Consider the following 12,100-nt stretch of genomic DNA (forward strand, 5'->3'; position numbering starts at 1 on the left):
GGAAGTGTAATCCTTTGTTGAGGAAGTGTAATCCTTTGTTGAGGAAGTGTAATCCCTAATACATGTATAACATGATACAAATGTGGGTCTGCGCGCCAATCTGTCATCACCATGGTTACAGTCTCAAAACGTGGCTATGGGCTGTTGCAACACCTACTGGTCTGTTCTTCTGGTCTGGGGACAGGACATGGGCGTAGTCTAAGGAACGTCGGTTCGCTCAACAGAGTTATCTCCCTTTGACACACAAAACACCGATGGTCTTTGTTTCCAATCTTTGTCCTCTCCGATTGGGTTCCTTTGTCTGTCAACATGGTCTGTTCGTTGGAGTATTTTCTGTTATCAAAAAACATCTCAGTAATGCATCACATCTGGGTATTCTCCACCATTAAGCGAGTGTATCGCGAAAAGGAGAACAGATTTGTGGGATCAACTTGTATCAGTTTCAGTTCAATTTCTGAGTGCTGTTGGCCACATCTACCCAAATGACCATTAATGGCAAACAGTGAATTTAAGTTATTAAAGTTCTGAATAATATGTTAATGATACCGTAGGTTTCAATGTGCAGATTATGACCGTATACTATGCTGAAGACAGACAAATTTATATATATTCACGTGTCTGGTGTTTGCAATATGTTCAAAGCACAATATGTTAAGAGCTATGATTAGACGTAAGATTACAAAAAATATATATTGTTAAACATTTAAATTAATGCATAATCATTAAATTTCACTGATGTGGAGCTGTATTTGTGTTTCTTGGATCATTCCATTTGATTCTAAGGGTAGTTGTTGATGCAGTCAACTATACCATATGTTGTTTTAACCCGTATGACTAATGGGACGTATGCCTAATGGAAGGACACCGCTGAGGTAGTTCAAACCGGTGTTAGCCCCAACTTACTCACATGGTTGCCGAGGACGACATAAATTACTTCTTATTGTAAGCCCTATCAGTGCCACTTAGGAAAATACTTGTTGACATTGGTTACAAGTTTCCATTCTGAAACCTTTTAATGAATATACATTCTTCCTACTAATGACTTGAATGGCAGGTAGCTCGCAAGGCTGCGCCACCTAATCCCTTAACCTTACGCTTTGATCAATGGTTCATTAGGGTCAAGTTGATATATAATTACTCTAATTGTCACTGCATATAGGGATTGTCTAAATCGATGTTTGATGGCCATGCGGATCGGGTGGTGACATCTAGAGTATATACAACGTGTTTATACAGCCTTAATTAGCTCCATTAAACCATCGCCTCGTTATTAAGACACGCCTTAATACTTACAACATAAAGGATTAGATAAGGGAATATGGCCACAACTGCCCGGTTGCCATGAGAAAGCTGGACAGTACATCCGCATCCAGCAAGAGCCACGCCTAGATACCGATAAATGATAACGATGCGTGCGCATTGTTCACGGGTATGCCGGTAGTTGCAGTTAATGTGTAACAGCGTTATCAGGAGACATGCATGGAAGATACGGGTAGCTTCTGCGTTGCACTGTACCCCGAACCAGCTCCACTGTCCCGGGACCCTTTAGCGTTCCCCGCCCCTTCCATCGGTTAACCAAGCCATGGATACCTCTACTCGAGTTAAAGGAAAGCTACAGAGAGCCAGTGTTGTTCGGCTGGAGGGCATGACCTCAAGTACGTACTCTTTAAATCTATTTAACTTTGTTTTTAACTGGTATTCCGAAAAGTACTTATCTCGTCTTTTTCTCGACGTTAGTGATATGTCGTGAAGCCTCGATATTGTCTGAAAGTATCAACAATGTTATGTATTGATCTTTGTTCGTGTGTCCTACCGTTGTCATGACAAACCAAGTGGCATTTTACTGATAAATCCGCAATATGTCGCCCGTACTGCATGTTGGTGATGACGTCAAAGACAGAGAACAGTGTTAATTCAAGAGAAATTTAGTTTCTCTTTTTGAACATTTACTTGCAAGGTTGTATGCAAATACATACGGATCTGGGTTATGATATCGTTGGTGACGACAACAGATGCTCATGTCGTCTAATGGGGGTAAACAGCCACCATGCTGTGCCGTTACTGTCAACGTTTATTGATCGACACTCTCATCGGCAAAGGGTAAACGAATTAGGAAGTCGTTTTCGTTTGAAATTGTAGGACAAAAATAGCTTCCATTGTGACATATTTTAATGTTGTTGTTTTTGTTGTTTTATGGTACACTAGCATGGTAACATATGTTTGTGTTTCATGAGCCAAGTGACTTTGTCGTAAGTGCTTATTGTACGACAGGGGAATGTCAGCGCGTCTAAGCTGTGGTTAACTGATTAGCGTTAAACTCACACCTAGTTAGTAGGGATTGTTTAGCCCCGCACTGAATGACACTTCACCTCTGACACGGCATGTCAGCTTTTTGAGAGGGAAGCCAGAGGTCACATATTGTCATTAATTTTTTTCAACTCTTTAATGAATGCATTCATTTAGGAGTTAAACCTTGATTTTAATTTTGGAAATACTGGAATGTGTCAATGGATTAGAAAAGTTGGGTAAGTACAGGATTGTGGTTCAGGGGACCCATAAATATTACGACATCCCAACGGGATGACTTGACCTACTACAAAGCACAACATAGGCATGTGAATAGTCTTTGTGCTTAATATACACACGTCTTATGGTGGTAGTAGTTGTCTAATGCACAGTTCATCTCAAGAGTTACGTCCCTTGCAGCCGCCAGACACCTGTGATCGAACATTTGAGCATTATTCACCTCGGTTACAGCCTTTTCAACTTGACCCGAGGTTCTCTTCATATGCATGGCACCTGAGGTCAGTGGCACAAACGGCAGGTCGACTTAACGTCATTAAATAGGGATGGAGGTAGTGTTATTATTGCTGCGTTCATGCGAAGCCTGGATACATAGATTCGTGACAGAACTTGTCCCTGAAAACAACACTCAAGAAAAACAATCATTCCATGCTTTAACTGATTTGTTTTTAGAGTCAAATATTATATAGTATTGTTTGGTTTACTAACTTTACAACGTACAAACGTCAGTCACTCTCACAGTCCGATTCTCTCTACCTATCACTCTCTACACCTAGTTGCTTCCGCTGCTCGCCCCCTAAAAGCATTAAACCATCTGTAGTTTCTTGCTTAAAGAAATTTAGGATATTGCTGACGATTTCTCGACACTGAGATGTGGAACGGCGATCCTTTCTCTGCTTATCAGCTGACAAAGGTGCACCCCTTCATAATAATAGATCCAACCAGTAGTGACACGGCCATGCAATGCATTAATATTCACTTGTCAGGCCAAGCTGAACAAGCAGTATGTTTCTAGGTTGTTCAGGAATATTAACTTTGTGTGGGCTTCAAGGACGTAAATGTCTTATACCGGCATCACATAAGCTTAGGCCGTCAAAGTCGTCGTCAAACCCAGTTGTTCTCAGAAGTATTCCAGCGGTATATCACGGCGGAGGTACACCAGGAATAGGCTTCACATACTGTACCCATATGGAACATCGAACCCGGGCCTTTGGCGTGACGAGCGAACACTTTAACCACTAGGCAACTTCAGTATAATTTGGTGGTCATGTGGTTGAAGTTTTACGGTATACATTGACTCTCCAGTACATCGTGTCGTTTTTTGTTGACGTAGGTTCTGCTCTGCCACGTGTTCATATGCATCACACCAGAGAGGTCTCTTACGTACGAAAACATTCATTTTCCTCTTTGGGATTTTGGATTATACGAAACAATCTATGTTGTGTATCGTAGTGATGTTTCTAATCATGATGGATTGTTAGGATTTCTATTTTGGTGAATACACCACTAATGTAATATTCTATTAACACTTTTAGGCCATATTCAACACAGGTGTTCGCCATTTGCGTAAATCGACGCGTATAGTATTGATCACTGGATTGTCTGGTCCAGGCTCGATTATTTATAGACCGCCGCCATGTAACTGGAATATGTCTGAGTGCAAAAATAAACAGACTCACTCACTCACTGATATAACCAGTACGACCACCATAACCACCCATAAACGTACGCATGCACGCGCACGCGCACGCGCGCACACAAACTAACGACAAAGCAAACACAATAATAATTGGCACGCACGCACATGCGTAGATGTAAATATAGGATATTGTTTAAGGCCACGTGAAACTGCTTATGACAGTTTTGAAGATACAAATAAAAATTGACTGGTTTCAGATTGACCACCAAACCGACGAACAACATTACTATGGTTTATGCCTTTTATCAACTGCTATTCATAAATGTATTCTTGATAGGAAACGCTCGAATGTGTTCACTTCAACGCCAGCCTTCTGATCTGTACAATAGCTCTCTGGAGTCGTGCTCCGTGTATACAGTCACAATCGTCGTACTATGTATAAACACAATGTGGGAAAATATTTATCATTCTGTAGGTATGTACTACAAGCTGGCATGACAAAAGTTGGAATGTTAATTGTCTGCTCGTGTTCCCACGAACCGCCACCAGGATGCGCTGTTAGGTTTACCACACCTTGCAAGAAAAGCCTAAGTACGTACACTGTAAGTCAGCGTCGAGGATGCTTGATTTGACAAAGGGGCAGCATCAGTCAACGATGAAAGCTGAAATTCAGTAGTTCTCAAAAGGTCATGAATGATTGTCGGAACAACCGTCCATATATACGGTATACCAGAGTTAGAGGGTGAGAAATAACTAATTGCCTAGGTGCCGTGGTGCGCATGCCCATCCCACCCACTTCTCTCAAAAATATGCATCCGCCCCTGAAGACCTTGGCAAAATAATTTCACTTGAAAATTTGACTGGACCCTATAAGTATGAACGTCATTAAAACGTTTCTTGGCTCAGACAAGTGGCCGAAACAATTTAAAGTTAAGTACCCAAATATAATTAACATCACCGTCAAATATTTTTATTTCGCTTTTAATAAATCTGATTCGAACTACCACAAGACGCGAGAACATACATTTTTGCATGGAGGTTTGTATCTTCCCTGTGTATGTCACATGCTATCGTACACAGTGTGATTCAATTTGAACCATTTAAGGGCATTGGTGGTCAAAACTGGCCCAGAGTCCGCTGCTTGCTGGTTATATGGCGGGCTTACAACATTTTTTTATAGCCAGGCCTATGGAGCAAAACTTTTTCCAAGAGTATGAGTTTGATCGTGTCATTGACTGCGGGTAATATTTCGGAAATAATTTATGAATGTTGTAGCTAGATGATGTATGTTTAGTTCATGATCAATCAAAACATAACTACGCATTTATCTAACGCTAAATGTGATTGGTCTACAGAATGCTTTCAGCCTATGTACAGTGTTGTTCTTTTCTGATAGTATGTAACAATCCCACATTAATTCATTAACTACATAATTTTAACGCCTTACCTCAGTTACCTGTTTGAAATACAGGGCTGGTTACATTCTCACAGGGCCAGCAACATGTTTCAGTTATCAGAACGGTGGATTTGCTGGGTATTTTAGGAGTTTCAAAAACTGGGTAGCCCAGTGGCTAAAGCGTCTGCTCGCCACGCCGAAACTCGGGTTCGATTCCTCATGGGTACTTGTGATTTCCCTTTCTGGTGTCCCCGTCGTGATATTGCTGGAAGAGGTGTAAAACCATACTCACTCACTCATCTCCATATATTATAATTATTAATCGTATATGTATGTGCGTGCTTCTGTGTTTAATGAATCTATTTGAGTTGAAGCGATTTCATTTGTCATGCACTATAAACAAAACGAAAATACATCACCACCGCCACACTTAAAATTAAACTGACACAAGTTTGAAATGATTTAGCAAGCCTAGATCGCAGTGGCTAAAAAAACCCATAGCATTATTTGGTATGGTTTTTCATTTTGTCAATATATATTTTGTAGGATAACGGTATGCCTGGAACTTAGTGTTAGTAAACCCTGCTGTTAGTGATTGATTTTTGGAAAATAATAATCATTTTCGCAGATTGTTCCGAATGGAAAGCTATGTACCCGGAATCAACAGGAAAGCGTCAGTCGCCGATCAACTTGATATCACATGACGCCGTGTTCGACCCTTCATTGAACAACTGTCAGATGACCTTCGCATACAGCACATCGCGTGACACTGATATATTTAACAACGGTCACACTTTAGTCATCTACCCGAGGTCAAAGCAAGGTAATTTCAGGAAGTTTCCATTTCAACTTTTTATTTTATGATTTGACTGTGTCATGACAAATGCGAACTCGGATTTCGGATGTGTGGCAAAGGAAACAAGGATAATCTGCATCACTACTTGCAAAACATTTAAACCGATGTCGTATCATTCCACTCAGATAAAAAGTTTTCAGTTCCTGACAAGGGTAGTGCCCCGTTTCACAAAGCTGTTGTTAGCCAAAGATATCGTAACTTTTCTCGTAGGATTCGTACCTCATATGTTAAACTACAGGATGTACGAATGCTACGAGAAACATTACGAGAATCGTGTTCTTGGTCCCGTTTCACAAAGCTCTCGTAAGCCTAAGATGTCTCGTAGCATTCCTACCTCCCATATTACAGACTTGACTATTTTCAGACAACATAGCCTGGATGTTGTTGACTGCGGCGTTAAGCAACATGCGGTTATTTATCATTTATTTACATAACCATAGGGTACTCTAATCCCACGTCAATATGTTCAGATCGAAATTGAAATGGTCCGACCAGGGACCATTAAGTATATCCTCAGAAGTTTGCTCAGAAAACAACAGGGCACTGGAATAGTAGTTAAGGTGTTCGCTTCATGCCGAAGACACATGGGCACAATTTGTGATGCCCATTTCTAGTGGCCACGGTCGTGATATTGCCGGAGTACTGCTAAAAGCGGCGTAAAACTGAACTCACTCACTGAAAACAATATTCTTATAACATATTCTTATGATAAAACGGTTGACATCTGTAAATTACGCCCGCTATGTAATGTGTTACGCACGCGGAGATGTTTTTCACAAGTTGTTCTATTGCTTCCGGCAGTGTTGAGCGGGGGCCCCCTGTCCCACGGGAGTGAGTACGAACTAGGGGAGATCCGCTTCCATTGGGGTCGGGATGACTCACGGGGCTCCGAACATACCGTCAACAACAAGGCGTTTCCTATGGAGGTAAGTACGTACAGATATCATGCTAGTATGTGGATACAGCGAATAGGATGGGGAGGAGACGGGTGGGATGGGGGAAACACCAGGTGTGTGGGTGAATGTTGTTTTCCAACGTTTTAAGTAATATTTCAGCAATGTCACAGTATTAAGTTTCTCACGGGCAGACCGATGGCAGATGGCGCGAGCGGGGCGGAAGGGTAGCCTAGAGGTTAAAGCGTTCGCTCGTCACGCCGAAGACCCGGGTTCGATTCCCCACATGGGTACAATGAGTGAAGCCCATTTTCTGGTGTCCCCCGCCGTGATATTGCTCGAATATTGATAAAGTGGCGTAAAACTAAACTCACTCACTCACTGATGGCGCGAGCAGGATTAAACGCGAGGACATATACATGCCAACAGCGTGATAACCATTATGGCCTTCCTTGGAATTCCGAGCTAAGCCACAAAGTGGATCTGGAGCTGTGACTTTATAGTCGGTCTTTCTTGGAACGCACACGGATTTTGACTTGACTCATGCTAACGGTCCAGTCCACCATCTATGCAACAGGCAAACTTCGGTATGGGACACGGCGGATTTGTTCTACACCTGAATCAACACGTAATATTTAAAATGAGTGTGAAGCACGTCTATTATCAGCATGCCATTAACCTTGGTGCATGGTGTAATATTCTCATCAGTGGTGGGGACAAATCTTTGACTCATATATATCTGCACAATTTCGATTTTTCACCATGAGTTAAAGTGGGATGACATGCGGATATCTACAACAGAGACACCACAAGCCAAACCCTCCTTACAGCGTCTGTCACAGCTCGCAACTTTCCGATACCTATAAGAAACATTCGTCACCAGCTGGGGACATTCAAAGACAAGCTGATACAATCTGGCACCAGTCGTCAAGACGATTCCTAGCAACATTTGTCATTGCTCTGATCTTTCCGTAACCTAATTGCATGCTAAAGCTCGTAACAAAATTGCCCGTGTTAGTCACGAATCATTCGTAACTGCTCATGTCATTCCGGCAAACCGGATGGGGTCACGGAAAGAGACGAGTAGTTACGAATGAGTCACGAATGTCCCTTGTAGCATTCGTCAGAGCTCGGGTCTTTCCGCGACCTTCTGAACGTTAAAGATTTTCACTCACGAATGGTTAATGAAGCCATCAAACTGAATATATAGAGTGGTGACAAATGCAGTATGACATGTAGACATCTTATTAATGTAACCACTTTGCAACGTTATGGTCACAAGACATGAAACATTCTTCAGTGAGGAAAGTGTCTTTGAAAAAGAACTATGTATGTAATTTGTATGTAGATCCTGGACTATTTAAAATGAATCTTTACTGTCTAATGCGATGCTTTAATCTTGGTACTCCACATGAAACATAGTTATACCACATCGGATATTTAGTTTGCATTGCACAAATCAACGCACCCCATGCATATATAAATGTGTTTATCATGTTTTATAAGGTGCAACTTGTCCACTGGAATACCCGTCACCATGACAACCTGGAGGATGCCTTGGGTAGGCCAGGAGGAGTCGCTATAGTATCTCTCTTCACTCAGGTGAGTGAATCAATTTCTTGACTGGAAACAGTTTCTGTTTCAAAAATAAATAATTGAAAAATGAAAAAAATATTTTGAAAATTCGACACAAACGAAGCGTATTCCGAATGCCGTATTATGGTTTGAATATTGTCGCAGAAAACACGCCTCTTTCTGTGAACCAAACTCACAGGCGCTCATCGATATGCGATCATTTTTTAAAGTGTATAAACTGAATTATATTTATCTAACGGTTGGAACTGTCTTTACAGATAGGTCGGGAGCATCAAGGATTGCGAGCTATCACCGACGGTCTGGAAGATGTTCATTATAAGGTAGTCGATGCTCTAATGTCAGTCTTTAAAAAAATCAAATGTTCAAATTCATTTTGGAAAAACAATCATTTTTTTCGTTTGTTTAGGGTCGCCAGAAATCCCTGCTGACCGGTTTCAACCCTGCGTGCCTCCTGCCAGGTTGGTACTAATTAATTCTCACATGTCACATGTTGTGAATGTCACATACAAATTCACACGTCCCTTATAGTTAAGAGTCAGATAAGCAGACACGTGTCGCATAGGTGTGGCACTCGGTGACCTACAGCGTCATTTGTTATATGCATAGTCGCTGGTCAAAGATCACATATGTAGCCGCTAACTCACGACTTTCTGTCGTGTCTAAAATGTTTCTCCTGTTTTTTTAAGCATTCACAAGGTATGTTTACTTTCAGACCCTTCTCTGAGAGATTTCTGGACATACGACGGCTCGCTCACAGCGCCCCCTTGTAGCGAGGAGGTGACGTGGATCCTGTTCCGATACCCCTTAATGATCTCACATCCGCAGGTACATATATAGGATGCGTTCATCGACCTGTAGTTGTTATTTAACGCCGGAGTCAGCAATGTTCCTCCCACATGACGCCGGGATGTATAGGTCAGACAATCCGATGATGGATATAAGCAACGCTCAGTCGTGAAGATCCGGGTTAGAACTGATCTTCATGTTTGTCGTAAGAAGCGACTAACGGGACGCTGACGAGGTTAATATGTCATCGTATTGCAATTGCGTACATTGATACTCATGATTTTGATCACTGGATTGTCAGTTCCAAAGTCGATTATTTACCACCTCCATATAGCTAGAATATTGCTTAGTGCGGCTTAAAACTATATTTACTCACTATAAGCAACGATCCAATCTATCAGGGTCTTTTATATCATGGAATACATAACTGAATCTACAGAGGTATTCTGTTTGAAGCCGATTGTGTAAGATGGTCGATATTTACTTTACTGACTTGACTTTAAATACCTACGGAAAGAAAGCTGAAAAAAAAAATTTTTTTTAGTTCTTCCATGGAAGGAACTAATGTTTGAAGCAAAACCACAATGTTCACTTGTTGGCAGATTGAAGAGTTCCGGCGCCTGCGCACCACGGGCAAAGGAGACCTACTTCGCGCGGGGGATGACGGGATGATGGTGGACAACTTTCGTCCAGTCCAACCTCTGCATGGGCGGAAATGTCGAGCATCTTTCCAGTCTTGACCAGTCAGAGTGTTCCTGTGCTGAATATTTATTAATACATCAAGGATACCTCGAGAAGACATTGTTATTGGTGAGCCAGAGGAACATTCCTTCTCTATACACACTGAAGTGGGTGTCTGGAAACACAAACGACTCAGGAATGGCAAATATATGTTTAGATATATTAGAGATAGGTATTTATTAATGAAGTCGATGTTGGCAAGTCGGAGTTGCCTTTGGAAATAAGGAACCCCAGTGACCAAAACCTCTTCTGATATGGGTATTGTCGCTCGGGATTATTCGCGACAAAATCGTGTCTTTCCGGGGCATTCGGGACCAACTCGTGTTATTCCGGGACAAACCGACTAGAGTCTTCTTAAAGTTGACGCAAAGGGGCTAGTGGCGATGAATGAACCGGGATATGATATAGATTTTACATTCAACCGACTTTTATGTAGACGTTTAGTCGGGACAAGTTGTCGGCACTGTATATCCATGAACTGGAAGATATGGCGGAAAGGAAAGGCACCGAAATGAATCTTCCACCCCATTAAGATTGTGTCTTGAGTTGACCCCAGCTGTCCACAGGGCTACCGGGACTCGCTGTCAGTCACGAGATGTTATGTGAGATAACATTAAACCTCTATTGTTTCACTGCAAGTTGATTTGCAATGATTTCGTTACATTCTGACTGACTCGTTACTTTTATATATTTCAGTAAATATAAAGTCACAGCCTCAGTGTGTGTATGGTCATACGTTCATATGTTTATATTTTTACCAGGGCTCTGGTAACCCTAACATTTTATACTCAACCCTTGAGAAATACAGCATTTGACATTGTGTCCAAAAGATACGTTATTTTTCACAGGGGCAATATCATCACAAGAAACCAGAGACACTGAATTGCTCCAGTATATTTTGCGATGGATGTCACTGTTTTGGAAATCTCGATAGCCTATATTCTGTCCATATCACCACAACAACACTATGTCAACTCAATGCTGGTGTATATACGCAATTATCATCTGAAACGGTATATAGTGTCAGTAACACATAGATTCATTGGTAATTTTGACCAATCGCCTTCACAGTACCCCTTTACATCTATTATTGGTTTTTACCCTTGTCTTTTTTGAGGTTACAACATCAATTATTTATTTTCCTTGCATTTAAAAGAATGTTTAATGTTGAGCCATATGTAGTTGCTTCAGGATGCTTGGGTCACTTTAACCTTGTGTGCATTTTGTTCTTGTAAATGTGAACAAGCACAGTGGTTTCTATGACATTCCTGACATGTGGTACTGATGCAAAGGTGATATTATGTGCTGTATTACAGTATGGAAACCAGAACTGTTGGATATTTGTCTGTGATGGTGGATGCTATGCCATTGTTCAGCGTTGTTAATAAAAGTTGTGTATTGCGTAGCTTTCTGCACTATTCATTCGGGAGAAGACTGACATAAATCATAGTTTAACACAGTGTGAGGGATCAAACCTGGACTACGTGTCCCAATGTGTGTCGGCAGTCGTAAAGCACGGAACTTAGCTTGACCTTTGCTCTGCTTATCGGAAACCTATGTTCAAAACATGGGAGTTACGATCACCTTAAGTAACGCTAAGCTTATCGGAAACCTATGTTCAAGCATGGGAGTTACGATCACCTTAAGTAACGCTAAGCTTATCGGAAACCTATGTTCAAACATGGGAGTTACGATCACCTTAAGTAACGCTAAGATTATCGTAAACCTATGTTAAAGTATGGGTTTACGATCACCTTAAGTAACGCTAAGATTATCGTAAACCTATGTTCAAGCATGGGAGTTACGATCACCTTAAGTAACGCTAAGCTTATCGGAAACCTATGTTCAAACATGGGAGTTACGATCACCTTAAGTAACGCTAAGATTAT

At 41.4% G+C, this 12,100-nt stretch overlaps 1 protein-coding gene across 4 annotated transcripts in view; it reads left to right on the forward strand.

Annotated features, from left to right (window-relative positions):
* The window catches only part of LOC137257781 (carbonic anhydrase-related protein-like), a 29,454-nt gene extending 17,838 nt beyond the window's left edge, over positions 1–11,616 (forward strand). For 3 of the 4 annotated variants that reach the window (XM_067795212.1, XM_067795211.1, XM_067795210.1), the window contains exons 3-9: positions 5,968–6,162; positions 6,997–7,121; positions 8,595–8,690; positions 8,942–9,004; positions 9,091–9,142; positions 9,397–9,509; positions 10,073–11,616. In XM_067795212.1, coding sequence (XP_067651313.1) covers positions 5,968–6,162; positions 6,997–7,121; positions 8,595–8,690; positions 8,942–9,004; positions 9,091–9,142; positions 9,397–9,509; positions 10,073–10,210 — 782 coding nt within the window. In that variant the 3' untranslated portion in view covers positions 10,211–11,616. Of the gene's footprint in view, positions 1–1,416; positions 1,656–5,967; positions 6,163–6,996; positions 7,122–8,594; positions 8,691–8,941; positions 9,005–9,090; positions 9,143–9,396; positions 9,510–10,072 lie in introns of those variants that run through there. The other variant, XM_067795213.1, reaches the window with a different exon arrangement.
* Positions 11,617–12,100: the final 484 nt, after the last annotated feature.

The sequence above is a fragment of the Haliotis asinina genome, chromosome 12 (assembly GCF_037392515.1).
Source record: "Haliotis asinina isolate JCU_RB_2024 chromosome 12, JCU_Hal_asi_v2, whole genome shotgun sequence".
In the NCBI taxonomy this organism is placed as follows: domain Eukaryota; kingdom Metazoa; phylum Mollusca; class Gastropoda; order Lepetellida; family Haliotidae; genus Haliotis; species Haliotis asinina.